Source organism: Wolffia australiana, chromosome 7, assembly GCF_029677425.1.
Source record: "Wolffia australiana isolate 7733 chromosome 7, ASM2967742v1".
Lineage (NCBI taxonomy): Eukaryota > Viridiplantae > Streptophyta > Magnoliopsida > Alismatales > Araceae > Wolffia > Wolffia australiana.
The window spans coordinates 1038474-1057783 of record NC_135841.1 but is presented as its reverse complement, the minus strand read 5'-3'; the positions used below and the strand labels follow the sequence as shown (position 1 = coordinate 1057783).

At 39.0% G+C, this 19310-nt stretch overlaps 3 protein-coding genes across 3 annotated transcripts; 1 reads left to right on the top strand and 2 right to left on the bottom strand.

The window, feature by feature from the left end:
• Positions 1-110: 110 nt before the first annotated feature.
• Positions 111-2218, top strand: CCP2 (ubiquitin-fold modifier). Its single transcript, XM_078578653.1, has 4 exons — positions 111-252; positions 346-443; positions 1072-1104; positions 1939-2218. Exons 1-4 carry the CDS (start codon positions 185-187, stop codon positions 2019-2021), a joined length of 282 nt encoding a protein of 93 aa, XP_078434779.1. The 5' UTR covers positions 111-184; the 3' UTR covers positions 2022-2218.
• A 2170-nt stretch (positions 2219-4388) lies between these two features.
• LOC144705818 (putative receptor-like protein kinase At1g49730) lies at positions 4389-9165 on the bottom strand. Its single transcript, XM_078578644.1, has 10 exons — positions 8367-9165; positions 7504-8055; positions 6886-7137; positions 6517-6778; positions 6368-6420; positions 6218-6285; positions 6061-6150; positions 5912-5996; positions 4840-5325; positions 4389-4737 (listed from the first exon to the last, which is right to left on the bottom strand). Exons 1-10 carry the CDS (start codon positions 8494-8496, stop codon positions 4694-4696), a joined length of 2022 nt encoding a protein of 673 aa, XP_078434770.1. The 5' UTR covers positions 8497-9165; the 3' UTR covers positions 4389-4693.
• Positions 9166-10230: 1065 nt separating this feature from the next.
• Positions 10231-12473, bottom strand: LOC144705621 (RNA binding Plectin/S10 domain-containing protein). The gene is made up of 5 exons (XM_078578387.1): positions 12364-12473; positions 12229-12277; positions 11868-12150; positions 11209-11332; positions 10231-10436 (listed from the first exon to the last, which is right to left on the bottom strand). Exons 1-5 carry the CDS (start codon positions 12364-12366, stop codon positions 10356-10358), a joined length of 540 nt encoding a protein of 179 aa, XP_078434513.1. The 5' UTR covers positions 12367-12473; the 3' UTR covers positions 10231-10355.
• Positions 12474-19310: the final 6837 nt, after the last annotated feature.

Below are 19310 nucleotides of genomic sequence, written 5' to 3'. Positions count from 1 at the left end.
GTCGGACGGGCGAATTCTAGTTCACCGGAGACACACAGGCGGGTAAGATCCGACCCGCTTACCGAGTCCGGTCCATAAAAATCGGCTTCGTCGTGGACTTCGGCCGCGTTATTTTCTTCTTCTTCTTCTCACTGCTCAAAATCGCCTCTTTCTCTCTCTAAGACAGCAGGGAGAAGAGCGATCGATGGCGACAGGCGGCAAGGTGTCGTTCAAGGTCATCCTCACGTCTGATCCGAAGCTCCCCTTCAAAGTGTATGATCTTTCGTTTCGATCTTGATTTGGCTCGATTGACTCATTTTCTCTTTTTTTTTGCTGAATTCGCGGTTTATCGGTTGTTCATCTCAGTTTTAGCGTGCCTGAAGCGGCGCCGTTCACTGCGGTGCTCAAATTTGCTGCTGAGGAGTTTAAAGTGCCTCCCCAAACGAGCGCTATTATCACAAACGGTAATTTCTCCGTCTTTTAGTTTACGGCTGGGGTTGCAGTTGGAAGCGTGAAAAAATATTCTTGATTAGATTGGGTCTCACGCAATCGAGGGTTTTCCTTTTTTATTTTTGGATTATATTTTGCGACGACGGAAGTTTAACCGGTAGTCTGGTGTTGATCTGCGAAACAATGTCTTGATGTTGTAGAATGAAAATCACATTACAATGAACTTCAACCTGGCCATTTTAGTGCTTGAATTTCCTTGTTACGGATAAATATTGTAGTTGAAAGTGCAATTTGAAGGAACGGATTATGTTCTCGAGGGAGGATGTTTTCTTACGTTTAGCTACAGATCGAGATGATGCAAATGAATGGGGGATTGAAATCCTATGTTGTTAGCATGAATATTGAGTTGGAGATGTAATCAAGAAAGCATGACATAGATTGTAGTTTAATGGGTATTGATTATCAGCTGTGAAAACGTGATATAGCTCTATGTCTCCCATAAAGAAGTGTTATTGCTCTTTATGTTTCATATTAAGAACATGATCTTCTTTTGTTGGAAGATCGATGCTGATACTTTCAAAATATGCCATTTTTGTGGCTTTTCTATGTTTAATACTGTTTTATTGCACTCTGGTGTTCTAGATGGCGTCGGCATCAACCCTCAACAAAGCGCTGGTAAGCTCCGTACCTCTTCTTTCCGCTGCTCTTGTTCCGTGTTATCACTTTGTTCCTTGTTATGCTACATCCTAGAGAAGAATTTCAAGCATATCGAAGAAAAAGTGCTTCTCTAGAATTCTGAAATTTTGTGAGGAAATTCTTTGATACTGATACTATTTCCATCGTATCTAGGGTTATTTTGTCCTTTCAACTGCTTGTATTTCCTTTCAAATATAGCAAATCTTCCTTTAGGAGGGCATGACTTGTATTTCTCTGGATTGGAAGATGACGTTTACTCTATCTCTAGTTCTCACTCCTCTAGTTCATGGCGGCGTACACTCTGCAGTTACTCTTCAACCCCAATCTCATAATTCCCTTTTCTTTGAAAATATTTGGAAACGATTCCCAGATAGGATTCTAGGGTTCTATCAGATACGACCCTTAACCTTTACCAGGGTATTTTGTATTTTGGCTTTACTGTAGTTGACTTTAAATACTTGTAGGCCTCCCCTAAAGAGGGCAGTCAAGAACTCATTGAATTGGCCTGGAGGGGGTTTAGGCACTGATCCAGGACTCTAACTATAGTTACTTATATATTTTTCTCTCTACCCTTCCAAGATTATCCAAGGTGGAGACCTACCCAAGGACTTTATCATGCTTTCAGTTTATCTCATCAATTTTTTGGTATTTTGGGCAATTTTTGGTAATGGAAGTCAATATTTATGTACATCTCAACTTTTTAACCGTATTTATTTCAGTACTGATTTCTATTTTATTTGGAATGTCAATTTATCTATTTTTCTTCCTGGGAGACCGAACCTGGAGCCATTAACTTTTTAAATTTAAAACCAGGCAACGTCTTTCTCAAGCATGGATCAGAGCTCCGCCTCATTCCTCGAGACCGAGTAGGAGCTTCGAAGGGCAGCTTCTATTAACACGTCTCTCCATTTGATGAGCTTCTCTATTGCAACCAGTAATTAAGCTCAGATGAGGTAAGTAACACCACGGCCTGTTTGAATCTGGAATAAGTGGCCTCATGTGCCCTAAGAAATTGTGAATGCAACCTTCATATTTCAATGAACATATATATCTCACGAAATTGTAATATGAACAGATTCTTATTTCGTCAAAAGTCGAATTGGAAATATGTTTTAAAAAATTATCCTATTGCACTTTTCAAAAAAAAAATTATCCTATTGTCCTAAATGGTTCCTGAAAGTGATTTTTACTGAGAACTCTGGTTTCATCATCCCCATGACTATGGATCCTTTGGATGGATAAATCCACTATCAGGCTTGATTTTATAAACTTCTGTTTTTCCTCATGATTTAAGTCAAGTGGTTGGAATGTCAGGCTCTGCACAATACGGCCGCTTCACAAGTATTTCACAAATCAAGCATGCCAACTATAGATCAGGGACGCGGACGCGATGGTTTTTTCGTCCCCGGACGAAAAAATCGTCCTGTCTGGGGGCAAAGACGAAGTCTGGGACGAAAATTCGTCCGGGGGACCACCGGACGGGACGGTTTTCGTCCCGTGGGACGAAAAAATCGTCCGTCTGGAGGTCTCCGGACGACGGACGGACGAATCTGGACGGAAAACTGCGGATTCACATCCGACGGTTGAGACGTTGCCACGTGGCCTTGCGAGGACAATTTATAATATATTATACTATATTAAAAATATATAATGTATTTTTTCGTCCGGGACAAATTTCGGGATGAAAATTCATCCCGAGCGGACTGGACGGGACGAAAAATCGTCCCGGGATTATTGGATGGGATGGCTTTTTGTCTGCGAACGAAAAACCGTTCCGTCCTTCGTCCCTACGCTAACATGGGACGTAGGACGGGACGAATTTCGCCCGAACCGTCCACGTCCCTGCATTATAATGCCAACAAACCCTTGGCAGTTTAAAGTAATCCAAATGGTAATTTAATTTGTAACTGAGTTGAAATTCACATAAATTGTATTTAGCATAATTAAAAATTAGATTCAATATGTTGATTGACTTTCCATTTATAACTAAGTTTGAGTTAAGATTGTTAAGTCATCTTTGATTCAATTCAGATTTAACTTCAAAATTGATACACAACTTGGGACTGTTTTATATTCATGATGCAAATTCAAACATTTTAACGTGTATTTGAGTATAAATAAATTACTGAATATTAAACTTGACTCATTTATCATTCCCTTATGGATAATATTATAATCCCTAAGAAACAAAACAAGCTATAAGTATATTGCTGTCTTGAGGATAACATGATGCAACTAAAGGCATGGAGCTACTCCATATAGAGGAGTTGAACACCAGAGTTCATATGTTCATTAAAATTATTATAATCAAATTTTTGTGCTTCATTTCTTGTTAAGGTTTCCTCAAACTTTAGAACAAGAAATGATAATGGCAAGTAAAAATCTCATCATTAAAAAATCAATATCCGCCGAATTCTGTTGTAGGATCATGATCATGTAACTGAGTGATTTTCAAGCTGTGTGGGGGCTGTTTTTCTTTGGGTGTTGGTCATAAAACAGAGTATGTGGATAGCTCCACAATAATTCATCGGAGTTTCCCTTTCACTACTTTCTGAAATTATGCCTAAATATTATCTATTCTATTATTACCACAATTAAGGCTATTATTTATTTTTAAATATTACTGCAGATATACTTAATAACATGTCATGATACAATTAATTAAGTTTAACTTTATCAGCTACTTTAATTTCTTTCACAAGCTTATTAAATAAACTTGCGGTATCCTGGGAAACTTGACACAACAGATAGTAAATTTATTTTATATCTTAATCAGATGTTTGTGTAAGTAGAATTGACATTTCTAAAATAATTTTAAATACTTTAAAATTAGTTTTGAGGGTTATATTGTGCCTAGTAGTGGTGAGATCATTGAAAAACTTCGACCAGAGACTCTGACTAACAGTACTTGGGCCCAAATACAAAACTGAAAAATGCACTACCTCCAAATATATGCCAAAGCAACATCCAAACGATCTAGAAGATATTAATTATTAATTAGAATATAATTGAAATCATTTCACCAAGAAGGTGATAAATTCCATCTGATAATCTTTCAGAAGATCTAAAACTTTGGACATTGGAAGATTGACATAGCATCATTTTGAAAAGTAGGTTTCAAGAACTCGGAAGTTTATATTTTTTGAAGAAGCAAAACCCCGTCAAATGCCAATGCATGCATTGCACACAGATGATGAATGCCATGACATGTAAAGTAAGGATAATTTAGATGAGCAAGTTTCCAAAGCAAGGCATGGAGCAAATCAACCAACGTCAAAATACAAATTATATTGTATATGGTAAAGGAGAACATGAGAGGAGCACAAATATCATACTTCCAAATCTTAAATGTCTCCAATACATATGGCTGGATTACTAGAGGTGCCATCTTACCAGATATTTATCATACTTATTCTCACCAGAGTTCCAAAGATAAAGAGCCATTTATATTAGTGGTAGGGCGTAATTAGAGCCCCCATGAGGTTAATCATTAATTTTCTTTTGCCTCTTTATGGCGATAAATTACTACCATCAGATGCTAACCAAATTTCATTAAATATGTCTACGGTTACCTCTTTCGTGACTCCGGAAATGCTGTCGGTGTGGTATGAGCTGCGAGAGGCACGGGCAGATGCGCAGCGAATAAGACGAGTTTTTTCTGAACAAAAAAAAAGAAAAATTGGAGGGAAAAATCATATTGGAATTAGAGCAAACCTGCGGGCGATGACGGAGATCCACCATCAAGCAGGAAGCTCCTGCTGCAGTAAGATCTCGAGGTGCTCGACGAAGACAGTAGATTTGCATCAGTGGATATCCCCTCCATTTGCTGCTCCTTTGGCAAATAAGATACTTCTCCCTCTTTTTCTTTGCCATGAAATGGCAGACCTATATGCTCGTCGAGTGATCTGAGGACTTGCCTAATCGATGGCCTCGTCTTCGCCTCCTTCCGCGTGCACCACTGAATAATCCAGACAACGACGTGAAGCTGCTCGAGATCCATGGTCCCTCTTATTGCCGGGTCAACCAGGCTGGGGAGTGTTGACTCGTCCGCTATGAATTTCTGTGACCACGTCACGAGGTTCTTCTTGTCCTGGATCGCACGCCGTCCCGTCACCAGCTCCAGCAGCACGACTCCGTAGCTGTAGACATCGCTCTTCTCAGTGAGTTCCTGTGTGATTGCGTATTCCGGATCCAAGTAGCCTGCATGCATGAGATTTTTCCACTAAGTTTTTGGAAACCGCCACGTATAGAGCAGGGACACGAAAAAATCATCCCGTCCGAGGGTACCAGGTGAATTTCAGGACGAAAATTCGTCCCGAGGACCCCACCGGACCGGACGGTTTTCGTCCTATGTGACGAAAAAATCGACCATCCGGAGGTATCCAGATGATGGACGGACGAATCTGGATGGAAAACCACCGGATTCACATCCGACGGTTGAGATGTTGCCACCTGGCCCCCCTAGGACAATTTATAATATATTATAATATATTATAATCTATTATAATATATTAAAAATATAAAATGTGTTTTTTCATCCAGGACAAATTGCGGGACGAAAATTCATCCTGGGAGAACTGGATGGGACGAAAAATCGTCCCGAGATTATTGGACGGGGCGGTTTTTTTGTCGGTGGACAAAACCATCCCGTCCTTTGTCCCTGAGCTAACATCGGACGTGGGACAAAATTTATGATATATTATAAATTCGTATCGTCCCGTCCTTCGTCCACGTCCGGGACAATCCGGAACTATACCGCCACGTGATGCAATCTGATGAGACCTACCAGGAGTTCCTCTGATATCTGTGTTTACTGGTTCGAAGAAGATTGACCCGCTTCTGGAAGCATGGGCGAGGCCGAAGTCTGCAAGCTGTGCGTAGTCGATGGGGATCGTGGGAATGGTTCATGATTGAATAATTTAAAGGTTTAGATACCTTTGCTACAAAGTTCTCATCTAGGAGAATATTGCTGGATTTAACATCTCTGTGGCAGAGAGGAGGGTTGCAGTAGAAATGAAGGTACTCCTGCAAATGTGGCCAAAGAAAAAATTAGAGTGCAATTAAAAAATCCAGAAAAGAGACGAGGAACTACCAGAGCATTGGCAACATCAACGGCGATCTGGATTCTCGTCTGCCAGCTCAATGGAGGCTTCTGCGAAGCTATCACACAGAGATAGAACGATATCGTTCATACCTAAGATCATCAAATATCACCAGGGGGATTAAATGGACAGAGAATTACAATGAATATGATCTTTCAAGCTTCCATTTTCCATGTATTCATACATCAAAAATCTGAAATCGAAACAAAGACAAAAGAACATAATCAAAATGCAGTATTAATCAAATAGTTAGCACCCTGAATGAAAGTGGAAGTCATTTTCTGACTACCTTTCTTGTTTCTTGATGCAGTAGCCTCTAAGGGCCACAAGGTGGCGATGATGTAGCCGCCCAAGGAGCTCGATCTCACAGCAGAACTCGTTCTCGCCTTGCTCTGAGAGCTTGTTCATCCTCTTTACAGCAACCCGAATACCGTCCCCAAACTCTGCTCGGTAAACGGTTCCAAATCCACCCTCCCCTATCACTGACTCAAAGTTATTTGTCGCTCTCTTTGTCTCCTTGTAGCTGAATCGCTTGAATGCAGATCGTGGTCCTAAAACAATCCTACCAAAAATCATCAACATGGCAACTGAGATTGAAAGAAATCTGGATGGAATTTGCTTTAAAAACCCCAAAAGGGAAGATGGAGAGCGAAAAAACCTTCGGGGAATTTATTATGCGGAGGAGGAGGGAGACTCTCCTCGTCGACATCCAGTTCTTTCCTCTTCCTGCGAATCAGAAGAATGAGGAATGCCAGGAGCAGCGTGGCTGTGCCCGCAACTGCAATTCCGATCACATGAATCACTGAAAGATGGTAGGGATGGTGGTCTCTGGTTGGCTCCTCTTCAGGCCTCCCTCTGTCTGACTGGGGATTCAAGGAATCTGAAGAGGATGGAGACTGAAGAAGAGGATCTGAAACACCATATTTGATCAGGATGATATAGCCAAGTATCCTAAGTAGCCAGTAACCTGGTCATTAAATTACGATAAACTAAGAAGTTTAAGTTGACACCAACTAATGAATCCAAGAATTGAAAATTATGATGCACAAAGGTAATCAAGCAATAGGACAGATCACACATGGTGAATTACGATAAACTGCTCATCAGACTACCTCAAACTAAGTAATGTCAGTGCGTAACCATTTTTGAATCAAGGGGGAAGAACAAGTGAGAAGCAAAGGAATTCAGTCATGATAAACTATCATAAACCAAGGAATTCAAGCAAATTAACAGAGCACACACAATGAGCAAGGAAGAACACTCAAGATGACCGCACCTGCATGTAGACTCGATGCCGGAATTCCGAAGAAGCAGCTCACCAAGTCGACGGCCGACAGATTCTTCCCCTGATTTGCAAGAGCCACAAATGCCGCCCCTCGGCAGGTGCTCAGAGTCACATTATCTTCAGATCCAACAAGGCGATGAATGTAGATCATGCTAGAACTCAAGCACCTCCTGCAACCACCTTCTAAAGAAACAGAAGGCTCACAGCTTCTGACAACATCACTGAAACCAGGAGACTGGAGCATCTCAAGAACAGTGGATCGCCCCTCGCACTGAGAATTAACCATGATCTTAGTCCCCAATCCGCAGGAATCCATGGCAAGGGGCGAAATTCCATGTTCTTGAAGTGTTTCTGAGACTGAGCCAAGACAGCTTTCAATGAATGCAGCAGGAACCCCCAATTCACCGGTGGAGCTCGCGTAATGGGAGACGGAGATAGCGACGAAGGCGTTGAGATACCGGCAGCAATTTCCTCTCTGTGTTTCATCTGAACAAGCGTAAGCTGCCGAGGTCAAGTCGGACCAGCCGAGATCCAGCGGGCAATCTGCAACGAATACGAGCGAACAAGCTCTAGATCAAAGAACATATGGAACTATCTGGTAAGAATCAATTAAAAATTAAATTACTGCGTCTTGTACTGAAGTAAAAAGTAAACGAGAATCGGATTCAGAAAACAAAAGCAACAAACAGACGACGCGTAAAAAGTTAGTAGTAAAACAGTAATCATCTTGTTTTTCCCAATGTAATCCAAACAAAACTCTGCTATTATGAAGCAGAATCTCATCTCGTACTGAAGGATTTCAATTAAAAAAACGGGAATCAAGACCACGAGGAACATTGAAAATGAGAACAGACCGTTCAAAGAAGACGCAAGCCGAGGAAGTGCGAGGAGTGTGAAGAGAAATGCCGCCATCGCCAGCGGCGCAGCAGAACCGGACTGGAATGCAGAAAGATTCCTTCTAGTTCTAGGTCTCTTCTTCAACATCAGATTCGGTGAAGCACTCGTTGTAGCTTTGATCTCTGGTTCTGATCTTCAGCAAACAACGATCTCATCGCCGGCAAGGCAGAACTGGAGTAGAATGCAGAAAGATTCCTTCCAGTTCAAGATCTCTTCTTCAACATCAGATTCGGTGAAGCACTCGTTGTAGCTTTGATCTCTGGTTCTGATCTTCAGCAAAAAACGATCTCATCGCCGGCAAGGCAGAACTGGAGTGGAATGCAGAAAGATTCCTTCCAGTTCAAGATCTCTTCTTCAACATCAGATTCGGTGAAGCACTCGTTGTAGCTTTGATCTCTGGTTCTGATCTTCAGCAAACAACGATCTCATCGCCGGCAAGGCAGAACTGGAGTGGAATGCAGAAAGATTCCTTCCAGTTCAAGATCTCTTCTTCAATATCAGATTCAGTGACGCACTCGTAGTAGCTTCGATCTTTGGATACGATCGACAGCAAACAACGATTTCATCGCCGGCGGAGCTCTCTGTAACCACCACGCCGAAGAAGAAGAAGAAGAGCAAGATGAAATGATTGCACGGAGAATTTAAAATCTCTTCCTTCTCCCGTACGCCTGGATTTATTGCAAACTTTCTCTGAAACCCTGTACCTTAATATTCTGCTTTCTTACCACGCCGTTCTTAGGACTCTACCCTCTAGCTATTTTTTTAACTCAGATTATATTATCCGTGAATTAAAGATTTAGATATTTAATATACTTATTTTAGTGTTTCGACTCGCGGTTCAGCACGTACTTTTTAGCATCCCCCAAGGTAACAGGAATTGTCTGGTCTTATTATTTATATATATATTTCGGTCGTAAAATATTATAATTTACGGGTTCAATTTTAATTTTATAAATCACTGAATAAGGACAACCGAAACAAAAAAAATCGGTTCACTCTAAATGTATTTTAATATTGCTTTTCCCCATGTTTATAACTCGGTCTGAGTATTTACTAAATTGCTTAATCTGTCAATGTATAATATTTATATACAAATTTTACAACATATAGTGTTTGCTACTTCTCTCTCTCTAGAACGCCTCTCTCTCTCACTCTCTCTCAACTAGGTTTGGTCGAGGATAGAGAGAGAAAAGGGGTAATCAAGGTTATAACGTGGAATCCATCGTGCCTGCCAGGTGGATTCCGCCCAAGTCAAAATCTGGCAGGAAATCTACGTCAAGGTTTACTTAGAGAGTTTGGGATATACAGTGCCAAAAAAATGGATTATATATATCTCAGATTTTTGAAAAATAACTTTTCTGAGATTAAAAAACTGTGTAAATATTATTTTCATCCTGACACCTAATGTAAATTTATTTTAAAAGATTTCTGTTTAATAAGTAAAGTTGACTTAAATCATAATCTGCGTAAATTTATAAGTAAAGATTTCTGTTTAATAAGTAAAATTGTGATATTTCAAAAAAATATTGAAGTGTAATACCATTTAATTTATAAATTAGGTTAATATCTAGCCATCAATTTACCAAAAAAGTTGATCCAGTTCTTTTTTCAAAGATGGCCAATAGTCGCCTCTGAAGACTGCACACAGTAAGCACCGAAATAAGTGCCGGTATTGTTTAGAAATTAAAATGTATTTTAATTCACATTATGAGTTGTGGTTTCAAGATTTATGACTGTCAATGCGATTTAAAAAGAGTAAGAAACTTCTCCCACGAAATGACAAGACTAACAAAAGACGCTTAACACCCTCTGAAACAAGTATTTTCAGTAAGAGGAAATCAAAATATTAATACGAACGGAGAAGGAAACAGAAAATCCTGCTGTGGAAGCAAATATTAATTGTCTTCAGAGGGCAAAAATAAACGGAAAAAAGCAGAATAAACTCGTTACTCAAAAGAGGATGAGCCGGGAGGCCGGTAAGCACCGTATCCGCCTCCGCCACGCCCGAAGGCTGGCCTTTCCCCGCCCTGAAAAATTAACCAGAAATTTAATTATATGTTGCAGACCAAGAATAGTAATAATTCCTGAAAATATCTGCAAAACAATGGCCAATTCCTGAAAATATATAAATGAACCTTCCCAGCCTTAATTATCTTGGTACATCATAACTGAATTAGAAATTCAAGGATCTCGCGAACTCTAAACTATGTAAAGATTGGGAACAAAGGCATTAAAATTCAATTAATAGCGAAATACATGACCAAAAGCGCATTACGTGAGATATTCTGAAAACGAATCTAAAACAAATGAGGAACTTGAACAGAAAATGGGGAGCAAAATTCAAACATAATTTGCATACTGGGTCTAAAGTGGGCGATTACCCGGAAAGGAGGAGCGAATTTACTCATCCATTCATATATATCAAAGTACATTGAGAATAGTAAAAGAATAAAATACATCAAAATCTGAAAATACAATGGCCAGTTCCTCAAAGTTAATAGAATGATCCAGCTGAGCCTTAACAATCAATCTACTTAGTTTAATCCTACAAATAATTGAAAGTGGCTCCAGAATGAAACAAATTACGAAAATTGCGAAGATCAGTAAGGCATAAAATATTCAGTAAAAAGTACATATTAATCTTCATAATTAGGGAGCAGATGACATAAGGTAATGAGAACTCCAATTCGTAAATCCCAATTAAATGAAGACCAAGAGTTATAAATTTAGCCTAATTATCGGAGTTTGAATAACAGAATCCCAACAAAACAAAGAACTTGAACAATCAAGCCTAATTACCCGGAAAGAAGGTTGGAACTCTGGAGGAGCGCCGCCCTTGTCACCGAATTCTCCAGGACCACTCCTGGGACCCCCACGGTAACCATCTCTATCCCCAAATCTGGGCCTGTCCCCATCGAACCTCCTGCAAATTCCAACATTACACATTAAAGTACTGATTAAATGCTATTATTTCATGTTCAAAATTAAATTACCAAACTAATACAGACGAACAAAGCAAAGCAGTTTGTCTGTATTAGTGATGACACAAGATGCCAGATGAATGTTCCCTAGTTTTTTTCCAAGCGAAGCAGTTTGATCACCATTAATCAAATAATTCGATAACCGAGTGACAGATAGGACGGTACTGAAATAGACAGAAATCTGAGGTAAACATGAAACAACACTTGTGAAAACAATCCAAACAGAGAAAAATAAACTGGAAGGTTTACGGAAATAATGCAAAAAAACCGTTATTTGTTCTTGAACAATACTAATCCAAAAACGAATAGTCAAATCCGGCCATTGAGCCAGAAACAAAACGAGAACAGGAAAAATAGAACTTTTAAAGAAAACAATTACCTAAAGGTGAGCTGAAATCGAAATGAAGGTACAAACGATAAGGCAAGAACGTAAAATGGAGTAATTCAACTGAAATCCAACTGACAATACATAAATACCTTGGGGGGCGGTCACCAGGACCTCCCATAGGACGAGAAGGAATGGGCTTGGCGGACTTTTTCAGCGTGGCGGGGACAATCTCAGAGGGAAGGTTCAGATACGTCCTCAGAAACTCGATTCCATCGTTCGTCAAGTACCAGTAATAATGCATCCAACCGAAAGTCTCTCTGACGTACTCCTTGGACTTGAAACTCTGCATCAGCTTGATCACCTCTAGGTTCGGCACATCGATCAACGGGTGCTTCGGCAAGTTGAAGTCCTTCTTGGCGTACAGCACTCCCTCTACCATGAACAATACAAATTCACAAAAAATAGTTCAAGAATACGGTAATCATGAGTGCAGTGATTAGAAAAACAAACCTTGGAAGAGGTACTTGCAGATCTCGCGGCGATTCTTCTTCGATATGATCTGAAGATTACAAATTGAAACAAGAACACGATTACAATCAGAGAAAATAGCGTTAATCGGAGCGGTAGTGGAGGAGATCTTCGTACCATGTTGGGCAACCACTCGGCTGCGCAGAAGGAGAAGGGCGGCGGAAGATACGCAGAGAAGAGGGCTGGACTACCAAGCGAGATAAACAAACCCTAATCAGCGGTGTATATATACTCCCTGCTAGTGTATTGGGCTTTATCTTACACCGGCCCATTTAATATTTACTTTTATATTTGTTGTAGTATATTGAAGGTATGAAATTCCTATAGTTTCCTGTTCGGTATTTACATACTGCAGCAAAGTATCGGGCTTTATCTTTCACAGGCCCATTTAATATTTACTTTTATATTTATTGAAGTAAATTGAAGGTATGCAATTCCTATAGTTTCCTGTGCGGTATATACATACTGTTGCAGAATATCGGGCTTTATCTTTCACCGGCCCATTTAATATTTACTTTTATATTTGTTGAATTATATTGAAGATGTGAAATTCCTATAGTTTCATGTTGGGTATAGACAAACTGCTGCAGCTTATCGGGCTTTATCTTTCATTGGCCCATTTAATATTTATTTTAAATGTTGAATGACATCTAATTAAGTTTGAAATTTGTATCGTATCCTGCTGGATATATATTTGGACTGCTCTGGTATATTAAGCTTTATCTTACACTGGCTCATTTAATTTTTTGTGTTATGTTGGGTGAAGTTTAATTAAGTTTGAAATTTTTATTGTTTCCTATTGGATATATATGCACTGCCCCCAGTATATTGGGCTTTTTCTTACACTGGACCATTTAATTTTAATTTTTGTGTTGAATGAAATATAAATTAAGTTTGAAATTCGTATAGTTCCTTACCAGATTTATGTGCACTGCCCCAGTATATTGGGCTTTTTTGTACACTAGACCATTTATTACTAATTCTTGTGTTGAATGAAATATAAATTAAGTTTGAAATTTGTATAGTTTCCTGCTGGATATATGGGCACTGCTCTAGTACATTGGGCTTTTTCTTGCCCTGGCCCTTTAATTATTCGGTCTTGTGTTAAATGGAATCTAAATTAAGTTTGAAAGTAGTGTAGTTCCCTGCTGGATATAGATGCACTGCTCCAGTATATTGAGCTTTTCTTACACTAGACCATTTATTATTCTGTCTTGTGTTGAATGAAGTCTAATTAAGCATGAAATTTGTATAGTTTCCTGCTGTATTCGGGCTTTTTCTTACACTGGTTAGGTTATTGTTTATTATTGTGTTGAATGAAGCCTGATTTAGTATGAAATTTAATATTGTTTTAGACTGGGCCATAAATTGGGAGTAGGGAGGTTTCATCATCAGTCCCCTCCATAACTGTCCTACTCTTGAACAGAGAACAAAATGAAAGCTCTTCCTCCATCACGTTCCATTTTTCTATTTGTGCATTTACTTGGGTTTACGACACTCTGTTTTCTCTAGTCCTCCAATGAAAACAGCACGAACTGCGGGCTCAATGTCGAATGACGGATGAGAATGATTTTCCTCCTTTTAGAGAAGAGAAAAGAGGTGAAGACGGTATAAATATAAATAGAGAGATAACAGTAGAGAAAGAGATAAATATGGAGGTTGAGAGAGAGAAAATAATCGAGAGAGGACGTTGAGGACCACTTCTCTGCCACATCATTATTGAACAAGAAGGACACACATATCCCACAATAACTCAACAAGATCCAGCCCTTCGCTAGTGATGTCCTGTGCAAAAGACACTATATTTATTTATTTATTAAATATACCCCACAGTGATGTCTTCTTTCCTCTGTCAGTTCTCTCTTTGGTTCTACATGACCTTGTAGATTTTCTCTTTTTTTGTGAATTTGAAGTAAAACTTGTCTTTCTGAGTTCATTTGTGGGGACATAGATCTAGTAGTGGTAGTTGCTCATAGTCGCATCCTTGCTATGTGCAACTCGCGCTCCACCCACTTTGTGATTGACCTATTATAGCAAGCATCCAGTTCATGTCTTACCTGTTGTAATACCTGATGTTTCCTCTCTTCCCATCAGCATCACACGCTACTTTACCCATTGTATGTGCCCCACTTGTGCACCACCACAAACTACATGTGAGCTATCGACGCGCAACTTACAAGTCATCTAGGAGCCACCCGTGAGCCATTCGCAAGCCCCCCATGAGCCATCTGGAAGATGCCATGAGCCTCCACTAGTTGACTACAAAGTCATTTACTTCCATTCAAAGCGCCACTCCCCATCCATTCGAAATCCACTCGTGAGACATCGACAAGCAATTCACACCACCTCCCCCACTACCCTTAATTGCTCCACATGCATCCTAACCGTGTACATGCTGCTCACAAAACATCAGTTCCATCTGAGATGCATCCACACTCTATTTATGCATCATTTGCCCACCTCCCATGCTTGTTTGCATGTTGCCTATGATGACTAGGCACCAGACATGCTTGCTCGTGCTCCACCCATATGTTGATTGTATGTCACCATCACCCACCCATATAGCGCTTGTGACTACCCACAAACTGCTTGCAATTACTTACGCGTTGACCCTACCTGCTAATGGGCTCAATTTGTGAGTAACCTTGAGTACAGTAATGGGCATGACTGATGAAACTCACAAATAACATGTCATGTTTAGCAGTAATTTCATATCGTTCATGTGCATATTTACATTAAAATGATCATAATACATATTCACGCCTTAAAATTATTTATTACACCTTTATAATGAGGTTCCGACTTTTCTTGATTTTCATATTTAAACAAAAATTTATAACATTAATTTCATCAAGAAAGTAACATTTAATTAAACATAATCATATTAATATACATTCAGATTTATTTAAGTAATTAGGAGTTTATCATATTTTTGAAGTAATATTGTGATTTTATATAATTTTATGGTATTTTCTAATTTTCAATTTTTTTAAAAAAAATTAAAGTCATAAATTCCATTTAAATATTTTAGTTTTATTTTTTGCTTATAAAAATATTTTTTACCTCTTGACATCTCCTTAAAATTTTGTTCCACTTTGGCAACATGCTACACATATTAGAGAATAGTGAAAATTAGATGACTCAGATTGCTTCAACTTCAAATGGTGATATCTAATGATCTAGAAGAAAGTTTGGGCCAAAATTTTTAGAATATTTTCTTATTTACCTCATATATTTATCCACCATCTCAGATCTATGAATTATTGGGTTCTAGAGGCCTTGATCTTGATGAAGAATTCAAAATGATCCTTCGCGGAAGATCTAAACGAAATTGAACGACATCATTAAAATTATTAAAATGAAGAACCTGCACATATCACATCTATGATTTCTTAGATACAAGAGCGAGACGAGTCGAGCTGCTCAATTGTGCACCCTCTAGACGTATCCACGCAATCCTCGCCACGTCAAATCTCCTCCATCCTTGCAAACTCCATTCACCCTTCGTCGTCGTTGTTATGTCGTCCCAATTGTATCAGGAATGGAGAGGAGGCGTGGAGAGAAGGGAGAATAAGGGGAAGGCTCCTAAACAATTGATAGGCCCAATGTCGTTGTGTGCTTGAACCCACAAATTTGTTATTTATATCTAGAAAACTACTGTTCTTGTGAGGGGTATTGTTTGTATAGATTTCTAGGTCGATCCTCAGGGATTTCGAGGTGTGGTAATATCAACGTATGTGGGGAGATAGATGAATTAGACGAGAGAAGAGACAAGCGAGAGAGAAAGTGGTGTAAGTCGAGGATTGGGATTGAGAGACAAGTTTACAAATGATGAGAGATGCACATTGTACTTCAATTACTCTCTATCCTTTCAAAGTCAATCCTTCAAAGAAAATACTCAATAGTCAAAAGAGAGAAGTTCCATGACATTACAGATTTGATGAGCAACGGGAGTCCACAGTTGAACAGCGAGGAATGGGGGCTCATTCACCGACCTGCTGAGGACAAATAGCAGCCACTGGATTGCGTAGACAAATATCATAGGGAGGAGAAGAGATTGGAATAGAGTAGATAAAAAATATTTCAGAAGAAGCGGAGTAGTAAGATTAAGAGCTATAAGGGAGAGAAGCAATACTACATAAAATAAGAGTAATTAGAAGAGGCGAGAAGAGAGGTTTCAGAGAAGAGACTCAAGATTAAGAGAAATTATAATAATAGTGTTTCAGATGTGAAGGTGAAGAATAACAGAAGATCGATGGAGTAGAAAGAGCAGAAAGACAATAAGAGAGGAGATACGACCAGATCAGAGATGAAAGCGCAGAGAAGAAAGTGCAGGGGCGAGAGAGAAAAACAGATTAAGAAGGAGGCAAAAAATAGATCGGGAGAGGAATAGAGAATGAGAGAACTGGAAGAAAAAGGGACGAGCTAGACGAAATTTGCGGAGGGGAAGAGAGGAAGAGAGAACTGGGCGTAACTAAGGAGAAAGAGAGAGATGGAGAGAGGAATGAGGAAAAATCAGAAAACAACGCGAGAGGGAAAAGGAGAAGGGAGAGAGAGAAAGCAAAATGAAGCCAGGAGAGGAGGAGAGTAAAGTCGAGAAGAGAAAATCGCAGGAAAAAGAGAATAGCGAAGAGCAGAAGAAGACAGATCGGGAGGAGAAAAATGCAGAAGTAAAAGAAGAAATGGAGAGCAAGGAAGAAGACAGATCGGGAGAGAAAAACGCAGAAGAAAAAGAAGAGATAGAGAGCAAGGAAGAAGACAGATTTATAATTTGAGGAGTATCTCTTCTCTTTCCTCTTTTTAGGGTTTTTCTTCTTCATCTCCAAGCACGTTTAACTTCATTCAATTAATGTCCTTCGTCTGCTTCTCTTCTGTACTCCAAAGAGGTTCCTCCTTGTTGATTTGAGGTTTTCTCTAAAACAAATAATTCAAGAATCATGTAAAGAAGTTCATCTTTTCATGGAAATATACCATAATAATACCAAAGTGCAAAAATGATGAGCTTAGAGGAATATTTATGAGATTATTGTAACATATAATAGCATTTTTGATATACTTATAGATATGTATTATGCTATTATCAACAATTCTGGCTTGGGTGAATTTCGTTCAGGGCTTTCCCCTAAAAACTCCTAAAAGTTAAGTATATATTCTGACGTCCAAAAGACTATTTGTGTGTGATCCTCTAGGCCCATGTATAAGTCTTGTTAATGACTCCATCGGCCCAATAACTAGCCTTCCATCTAAATTATCTATATCAACATATAGATTAATTAAAGCCGGATCAATTTAGCCCAATTGATACGTTGAGTCTCCAACACGTGGGGTGTCAAGCTATACCTCGTGTTGTAGAAGATACAAATGGGTCTATATCGATTCGCTCATGGAACATGTTCATCCGGTTACCATGTATAGTCCCTCATCCACTTAATGCTCCTAGGGCGACTTAGGATATGGTCAATTGTCAAACCCTCATAGGTCATCCGAGTTAGTATTGATGCGTTCCAAAATCATCGAACTCCTCTATGATATTTTCCTACCTTGGCAAGGACTTCATCACATCGTCTTCCTTGAGCTCTCATCTCTTATACTAAGGGTGGACGATCACATCTTGACCACTCAATCATCTTCGTAAACTTCTCAATGAATTCGAACTAAGAACATTTAGAATCCCATGATTAGGGACATGTAAGTCATAGCCAAAGTACAACTATCCATCCACAAGACATCATCGGTGTCTCAGGTCTAAGGACCACTTGCACAACAGTGGCGTGAATCAACCCGATTAACAATTTCAATATGGTATAATACCATGCAGGGATCCATTCGGTCAACTCAATGAACTTATTCCACTAAAGAACTACCGCTATCTATCATTAATGTCTCCACACTAACGACGATGTGAACGACCATACTCGTCATATGAGGGAGGCTAGATAATGTTATTCTATCTTTATACTTGGATGTCCTTCTCGCTTATCCTTTGAATAAGAATATTTAGAACACATGCTTAGAGACTAGTGATTTCTGTATATGATCTCATCATAATTCACTAAGTCAGATCATGTATTCATGGACTTCATTATAAGCATCGCATGTGCACTATAATGGATATGTTCTATTAATTAACATGGTACAAGATATGTAATCTGTGATTGACTTGACGACCACATATATTTTCATCATGAATAGACCCCCATTCTAGTAAAGGGCACCCTTGTATTTTATTCATAATCATAATTATCAAAAACTCATAGGGGTCTGTTTTACATTCCAAGAGTGAAGGATTGTTGGATTGATGTTCAAGTCGAGACTAATGTTGAGAAAGCACCACTCATCATGTTGGACATGATAAGATGAATTTAGTGTGATCACTGTCTTTTTTCTGAATCACTTATAATCCTTTTTTTATATGTGTTCATCACTGATAGCCTAGATTTGCAATCCTGCATGCCACCACCAACTCCCCAACTTGCTATTGCTAACGTGCTCCATATCCATTACCGCTAAGGCATGGTAAATCTCAATCACTTACCTCTACTCTGTCATGTGTTGGTGTGTATTTTTCACCATCTCCGTTGCAATCAACGACAGTATTTCTTTCTTCTTTTGCACTCCTCTTATGTCCATCACCATTAACCGTCACTCAACAGTACCGAAACACAAACTAAGGTATTTAATTAGGATTTATCACTACAAAAATCCAAGAAAATCCCAAAATTATTCTATAAAATCTTGATAAATGAGTTTAGAATGATAAATGCCTTCCTTGCTTCATATAATTATTTTGAATTAATTTCACTAGTTTATTTTTCAAATTATATTTTCGTCCTAAACTAAATATAAAAATGTAAAATAAAAAATCCAATTCACTTATTCAATACTTGCTCCTTGTGGATTCAACCCTTAATCTCATAGTGATCATAAAGAATATTAAAAATATTATGGCATAAATTATGGTATCAAAAACTTCATGGGCAGTTGATGATGGTGGGTATTTCCAGCCCATAACCCCCAATAAGCCAGGCCTTAAATCCACTCGAAGGTCATTTATCACCTCACCC

Bases quoted from the DNA above. Each gene is read 5' to 3' on its own strand.
- CCP2 (XM_078578653.1), top strand. From the start codon at position 185: ATGGCGACAGGCGGCAAGGTGTCGTTCAAGGTCATCCTCACGTCTGAT. The intron at 253-345 runs GTATGATCTTTC...TGTTCATCTCAG, and splicing joins CCGAAGCTCCCCTTCAAAGT to TTTTAGCGTGCCTGAAGCGG. The intron at 444-1,071 runs GTAATTTCTCCG...CTGGTGTTCTAG, and splicing joins GAGCGCTATTATCACAAACG to ATGGCGTCGGCATCAACCCT.
- LOC144705818 (XM_078578644.1), bottom strand. From the start codon at position 8,496: ATGTTGAAGAAGAGACCTAGAACTAGAAGGAATCTTTCTGCATTCCAG. The intron at 7,138-7,503 runs GTGCGGTCATCT...ATGGTGTTTCAG, and splicing joins GGCATCGAGTCTACATGCAG to ATCCTCTTCTTCAGTCTCCA. The intron at 6,421-6,516 runs GTAGTCAGAAAA...TTTCGATTTCAG, and splicing joins TGCATCAAGAAACAAGAAAG to ATTTTTGATGTATGAATACA.
- LOC144705621 (XM_078578387.1), bottom strand. The intron at 11,333-11,867 runs GTATTTATGTAT...TGGAATTTGCAG, and splicing joins CCTGGTGACCGCCCCCCAAG to GAGGTTCGATGGGGACAGGC. The intron at 10,437-11,208 runs GTAATTAGGCTT...TTAATTTTTCAG, and splicing joins AGTTCCAACCTTCTTTCCGG to GGCGGGGAAAGGCCAGCCTT.